This window comes from Ziziphus jujuba, chromosome 8 (genome assembly GCF_031755915.1).
Source record: "Ziziphus jujuba cultivar Dongzao chromosome 8, ASM3175591v1".
In the NCBI taxonomy this organism is placed as follows: Eukaryota; Viridiplantae; Streptophyta; class Magnoliopsida; order Rosales; family Rhamnaceae; genus Ziziphus; species Ziziphus jujuba.
The window spans coordinates 1,321,697-1,329,393 of NC_083386.1; the positions used below are offsets into that span (position 1 = coordinate 1,321,697).

The 7,697-nt window shown below is 35.5% G+C and overlaps 1 protein-coding gene across 1 annotated transcript; it reads right to left on the reverse strand.

Annotated features, from left to right (window-relative positions):
* Positions 1-1,463: 1,463 nt before the first annotated feature.
* On the reverse strand, positions 1,464-5,224 carry LOC107424249 (uncharacterized). Its single transcript, XM_016034002.4, has 4 exons — positions 4,074-5,224; positions 3,592-3,741; positions 2,320-2,505; positions 1,464-1,865 (listed from the first exon to the last, which is right to left on the reverse strand). The coding sequence occupies exons 1-4, from the start codon at positions 5,097-5,099 to the stop codon at positions 1,785-1,787; spliced, it is 1,443 nt and encodes a 480-aa protein (XP_015889488.2). The 5' UTR covers positions 5,100-5,224; the 3' UTR covers positions 1,464-1,784.
* Positions 5,225-7,697: the final 2,473 nt, after the last annotated feature.

Sequence of the window (7,697 nt, forward strand, 5' to 3'; positions counted from 1 at the left end):
TTGTTAGTTTTCAATAGTTTTAAAGAATTAGCAAATGATAATAGACTAGTAACGAAGATTGTAGTATAATAGAGTAGAGATCAAGCTAGAAAGTATATAGCTCAAGATAGAAGCCGAAAAAAAAAAAAAAGGCATATAGCCCAAGACAAGAAAGAAGAAGAAGACAATCATAATAAAGAAGAAATGGTTAAAGAAGGTGATGACAGGAATGGAGCAGACTATCAAGATGATGACTCATATCATACTTCTCATAAGCCTAATATTTATGATGTTAATAATAAGACGATATCATGGGGTACCAAAATTCAAGGATCACTAAATGCCATAAACTTACCTAACTCTATATATATATATATATAATCATGCCGGGGTAAAGAAGTTAACTTGAGGACGCTATGAGGGCTTGTGCTTTCTCATGTATAATTTTCTCAAATTGGCATTCTTACTTAAGCTAGATTATATATATATATATATATATATATATATTAAGGTGCAATTTGGTATATAATAAGCCAAGACAAAATAAGAAAAGGACCGACTTATTAACAGCTAGTTTGATTTTGTTTTTATTATTATTATTTTTTTTCTTTTATAGGAAATGAGAGGAAGATGTGGGAGAGAATATAGATTAGAGAGACAAGAAAAAAGATGATAGTGAGGCAGAAGAAAATTTTAGTCCAAAATCTAAAAACTGAACAAATGAAAACCATATGGAATGATTATCGAACTTTCAAAATAGAAAACAAAACCAGCTGGCAAATCCATTTTTGGTTTTTAGTTTCCAAAAGTGTTAAAAAAAAAAAAAAAAAACATCATGTACAATTTGGCAATACAACCTTCTCACTGCTATTTAAGATCTCAAAATCAGGCAATTATCATTTTCAGGGGCACGCATGCATGCACCTCCCAAGATCAGCGAATTGCGATAGATACAAAACTGAGAAAAGATCAAGACAATCGATACACCAATTATAAGCATCCAAGTTATTTACCACAATCTAACCCCCATAAAAAAAAAAAAAAACAAAAAAAAAAAGGAGAAATTATTCATCCCAAAATTAAAAAATAAAAAATAAAAAATAAAAATTATAAGCTTACATATTCTAACGCAGAAGTGAATCGAACCTCTGCTCGTCTACCCAACTCTCGTCTTTACCATTGTGCTTAAAATTATTATTGAGGGACGAAGCCACCTTAAGCGTATTAACAACAAAGATAACTAGCAAATCTAGCACTATATTATATACATTTGATCAAATTCTGTACAATTTCCAAAAATTCAGATAGAATTTAAACTCTATAAATATTAGTCATAAAAGATTATTATCATCCTCAACTGGGCTTCAAATTTCGTATCTCACCATCACCAAAATCCTTCTCCCACCAACCTCGAATCTGTTAGGCCGAGGGCCTCTTCTTAGTTGTTCTGTTTACAAAATTGAGAAAGCTTTTACCAGCAAAAATCCTTCCAAAAAGAATTTTTATGTTAAATATCAACCATACGAAAAATACACAAGGATCTTTATGGCAGCCTCAACAAGCTTAGCCCCCTCAAGAAAGCACAAAGATACCATGGCTGTAAGCATTAATGTTTGCCTAAATTATTAAAGATACAATGCGCTTCTCTTATGTAAGTATGCTATAACATTGCAAAACTGAAACATGTTCAAACTGATTTGGAAAAGGTTCAGAACCATGAGGCATCTTCAGTCTCTCAAACAGGGATAAAAACCAAGCTGTATTTAGTCCAGAGTTTAGATGTTTCGAATGAGCTTTCTTCAAGACTACTTGTACAGATGAGAAACCTTCCACACCAACTTATCCATATACTGGCATTTCTTGTCAAATCCCCAGCCAGGGTTGCTCTGCAAGACAAGCAGATTTTCTTCTTAGCAAATTTGAAAGCAAATTTGCAATCAAAAAATCAAAAGATGCATTGAACCTTGTTCTTCTCATCAGCTTGCTATCCTAAGCCTATCATATTTATCTAAAGGCTTCCAAATCTGTAAGGAGACGTGTTTATTATTTGGAGAGATTAGAAATGAACAGCTTGGCGCCTAAACAAAAAGAGGAAAAAAACAAATACAGAAGTTTCCACTGCTTTAAAATTACAACACTTTGGGACATATCATCCAAACATGCCATAAACATTCTTGAAACAAACATAGGTGGCCAGCATTAGACAGGTCATCCCAAAGAGTTTCTATAAGAATATTCAAGAAAACAACCAACTTAAGTAGAAGTCAATGAGGAGATGTCACTTGATACTGTCATTCATGAAGAAAAACAAGATTTCAGAATGTCTGCAAATTAACTAACCTGGAGCGATTGGACTGCACGCTCAGTAAACTGCTTTACAGAATCAGGGGCGCTTGCAGGAAGAGTTTTTGCAACTCTTTCTAATTCCTGTTGCTGTTGCTTCGCAGTTACTGTATCTGGTCCACTGTAGTAATCAACAATCTCCTTCAACAATGGAACTGTTTCCATTGTCTCTTTTATGATTTCCTAGAAAAATGGAAAAGGTCAGAAAATAGCAGGGAAGAAAAGCCACTGCACGCTCAAAATAAAAAACAGAGACACAAACACACACATTTCTTTCTCTCCTAATCAAACAACAGCAGACTACACCATGAGGAAGTATCCCTAATTTTCAAGATGGGAAAAATAAATTTCAAACAAATATAAATGTTTTGCTTATTTACGTATATACTGTCAGCTATTTGACTTCAAAACATAAATATAGCATCTTATTCAGCAAAACTTGGATAACTCTTAAATCAGACTGTTAAAGCTTCATATGAACTGGAATTGCAACTTCAAGATTTTCCTAAAATAAAGGATATAAAGATTTTGGAACCCAAAAAGGATATAATTACACTCTTCCAGAAGAGTAATAGACATTATTTTATTTCTGTTAACCATAGAAAACACAACTTTATTCTACCATCTGAGTAAAATGTGGACTGATACTTCTTGTATGCATGGGCTAACCTTCTTATATAAGAAAATGAGTTTAGGATTACTATAGTTATGGTGATGCACTCGGTTATGATGATTTTCTTTTTCCTGACGAAAAGGCCCTATAATGAATTTTGAATTACAAAAAATTAAAATTGTTCCAAGTCAGAAACATCATCATTTCCACAGGTTTTGTCTATATCTTATGTAAAATGACTCAAATGGGATAGTAATAAATTCTCTATCGCTCTTATAATGTATATGAACCCAATGATAGATTTGACACTGTCTATATGACAATTTGATGGTGAAGTCAGAGACAAACAATGAGCAGCAAACCAGAATGAATTGATTGGAGTAAGTATCATCTGCTCTTATGTAGAAAAGCAGGTAGATAGTTCAGGTGTAGTTTACTAATGAAGAGAACAATAAGAAACAAGCATACCAAGTTCAGTTTCTGATGTTGTAGAACAAATTTATGATGCCACTAAATCTCAATTCCTAATGTCAAAATTTAAAAGAATCCAATCTACAATACCATTGCAAGATAAGGTATAACTTGAAAAAGCATCACAATTGAATTGCACATAAATAAAATCTGAAAAAACATAAAACAGGAGCAGCAAATTTTACCTCCCACTCCTCTTGGCTCTGTATTCCCTCATATACCATCAAAAACGGCTTCACCTTCTCAAGTGCTTCCCCTAGAGACATAGGCGGCTTCTCATCAATATCTGGATTTCTATCAAAATCCCCCATCAAGTACTCCGGTTCAAACTCAATCTGCAATCCAAAGAATAAAAAATAAGGCCAAAAACAGAAACCAATCCCATTCACTAAAACTGAATTCACTGAAACTCGCAGTCCTAACAATCTGAGCTCGCCAGACAGTTCAGCTAAGCTAGATGATTATCTAATAAGTTCATTTAAGCTAACTAATGTGCTCGGGTTAAGATTTAAGAGCAAGTTCTTAGAATTTCTGGGATCAATGAAAAACAAAAAAGAAAAAAGAATACAAGACTGCTCCGTTTGTATACTTGTTCAGTAACCAAATAAAACAAAATATTGAAAAACTAATGAAAAGGGAAATTCCGAAAGAAATGCAAAAGGCTCACCATGAAATTCGTGTGCAAGGCATCGAGGTAAGCATCCTCCAAGGGCGAAGGCAGCACGTTGTGACTCAACTCCTCAAAGCCTTCGACCAATTTGTTCATGGTCTCAGTTCCAAGCCTGTTAGCCAACTTCTCACCATCAGCATTGTCCCCAAGATACAACCCAGCACCATATCCATCCTCAGAGTCCCCAAGCTGACCCCTTTGCCCTCTCCCCCTCTCTCTCCAATCCCCTCTCCCTCTTCCTCTCCCACGCCCACCTCTCCCTCTAAACCCTCTGCCTCTTCCTCCACCCCCACCCAACTCCTCACCCTCACCCTCGCCGTAACCACCCCGCGATAATATCCCCCTCGCATGCTTCACGGCCTCTTCCAGGCTCATCCTTGACTGCCCGGTCCCGCGTCTCCCAGGAGCCTCGACCTTCTTTGCCGCTCGTAAATGCCGGTTCTCTTGACTGGTTTGGGCCTCCGGCACCGGCTGCTCTATGGGTTTTCCCCTTCCAGCACCGGACAACAACGACCGAATGCTCTCCGGAAGATTACTCTCCCCTCCTCCGTCCGATATGCGGACTTGTCGCGCTGTACTCTGTGGTGGTGGTGGTGGTGGCCGCGCCGATTCCGGCCCACTTTCCCTTTTGAAGAAAATGGGTCTCTTGGGTAGTTCGGAGTGTTGGACCTCATCCGAGTGTGGACTCGGAACTCGGCCACGACCAGCTGCAGTAGGTGGCTTGATGGAGGAAGCGAAGGAGGGGGGCACTGGGGACGAAGGAACCATGGGTTTACCACGGCCATGTCCAATCGCCGATCCGAATGGGTCGGGTTGGGAGTCGTCGGACTCCGGCTGTCCAGGAGCTCGCGGTGCCGAATCAACACCGAATCGTATGGGACCACCAGTCGGCGGAGAGCCACCACGTCCACGGCCTCGACCGCCAGAGGAAGTGGAGAAGGGGATTATGGTATGTTTGGCGGCGGCATTGGAAATGTTGATGGGGTTTGGGAGTTTTCTTCCGATTCCAATGCTTCCTCTCATTTTGGCATTTATTATCGGACCCTTTTTCCACCAAGATCATGCAAATGCAAATTTGGGCAATTGGTGGTGGGGTTTTTAGGGTTTTGCGTTTTGTGTTTCACAGTAGGATTGAGCTCGACTGTGAATTCATCATCATCATTTTTTACCTTATTTTGCTCAAAATATTTTCTAAATTTGGGCCTCACAGTTTGAGTGGATCATAAGCCCAATGTCTATTGGAACTGTGATCACTTTCGATTATTTAGAGTTGGGCCAAGTCTACCTGAATCTGGCAATTCTAGGCCACGGTAGGCTTTTGGGATGTAAGGAAACGAGAAACAGTGCTAATTTCTGATGTTGGATTCTTTGGTTGAGGCACTAGTAAGTTTGAATGTTTTCCAAGTGTACCCACATGAAAAACTTTTATCTTGTGTTAGTCAGAGTTGCCATTTACAGTATCCAAGGGAGCCTTTAAAAGTCAGAGAGAGGACACCTATTCAGAATTTTAATTTAAACTTTAATTAGATCAACAGCTATGGATAATTAGCTGATGATCCATACATACTATCTTTATTTACTTACAAATTTTACATCACAAAATTTCCTATAGAAACAATATACAAATGGTTTAATTAGGAAACAAAAACTCCTTCTGTTTTTCCCCCATAAATTTTGTTTCAAAATATAATGAAATTAGAGTGCGTGTACTTCAATCTTTGTTTCTTCTTCTGGCTTCCAGAGAGGATTTAGAAAGAAGAATTGAAGAAATGGACAAAACAAGCACAGGAGTAGAGGAAAGGCAATATTAGTCGTCATAATTTAGTCAAATTGGTGGATATTGGATATCATATTTGTTCTTATCTTCATTACAATATTGAGTAGTTTAAAGTGTAATCTCTTTACATTATCCACCGCTCCACTTCATTGACACCGTTTTCTTCAGCTGAAGGGTCAAAGAATTTCCAATTTTTATTCAATAGTATTATATATAATATCAAAGTTATGATATTATATATATATATAGACCAAGCAATTCTTGCCAATTACCCCAAATTTGGATTTTTAATACCATCTTAGTTAAATCTCGCATCTTCCTTCTTAGAAAGGTTAATTAAATATATTTTTCTCTTGAATGTAGGGAGGAAAATTGAGATAGTTAATTAACTATCTAGCTGGTATATGAATTTTCTTCGAGAAGGAATTGAAAAGAGAAGAATATTTTAAACAATAGCTAGACCAGCTAGCAATTTGATTCATAAATAAATATTATAGTGACAACTTTACTAGTCTTGTAACTTGAAAATTTAGTTAATCATTGGTACAAGAAAACATTCATTAAGAGCCAAGTGACCAACTGGACAACGAATTAAAGTCATGAGTGAGGTTTTTGGTTTTTTGTTTTTTTTTTTTTTTTTTTTTCCGTAGCATTTTCAATATTTATGTCTATTAAAGCAAGCAAAGCGTTTGTCTGACGTATAAAATTCTTTAGAGTTAGTAAGTAATTGGGTCCAGCAGACAAGAGAGGAGGTTGGCTAGATATACAGAGAATTAGACTAAGTAAACAAATTAATAACTTTGTTTACATGAAATCCTCTCTGGTGAGATACACCTAAGATTATATCACAAAATTTTTAGAATAATCTTTGGTTTTGGGAATGATTTTTCCTCTCCATGCTCGTAAACGACTGTTATTAGCCAATTAGTGATGACGGCCATTGAATGTTGCATGGAGATAACCATACGCCAAAACCCAAGTTTAAGTTTATAACTTTACATTTATTTAAATATATAGATATATACATATATATTCCAATTTTGCTATTAAACTCGAACGGGATAATATATCTGATATAAAAGTGAAAATAACGCTGAAATTAAAAAAGCTAGAATATAGTGCACTCTGCATATATATTGCCCAAAAAAGGGATTAGCATATAGCTAACAGGATTATATATACAGCATGAGTACATGAAGTATTTTATCACGGAATGAAAGCCGACACATATACACGAAAGTGGCTTCCCAAGCATATATACAATCCCTGATTTAAGGGTCATCACAGAAAACATGAGCTTCTTCTTCTTCTTTTATTATTATTATTATTATTATTATTTTGTATAGGGATATATTAGACTATATACTAAATTAAAATAAAAGGAAATTTGATGCAGATTTGACGGAATCAAAAATCTAGAAGTGTATTTTTCAATGTATATTTTACCACTAGATTAGGTTTACAAAAAATATGAGTTTCATTGATTGATGAAAGTTACAAAAATTGACATTAATTGTCACTTCACCAATCAGAATTTTGACTGGAAAAAAAAAAAATATATATATATATATATATATAATAAATTCATTGAATCATGATATCAGCCTGCTTGAGGTATTTCATCATTTAACTAATTAACTTGACTAATTTAGTTTATTCAATTACTCATCATTTTATTTACAATGATACCCTTCCCCATCAAAACTGTATTCACATCGATATATATGAACCATGGACGGAGGGTATATCAATTAATGAAAAAAATATTAAAGCGAACAGATGAAAATGAATAATTAATTAAAATTTGGGAAAAAGTTTATTTTATATATTTATTAATACTTGAA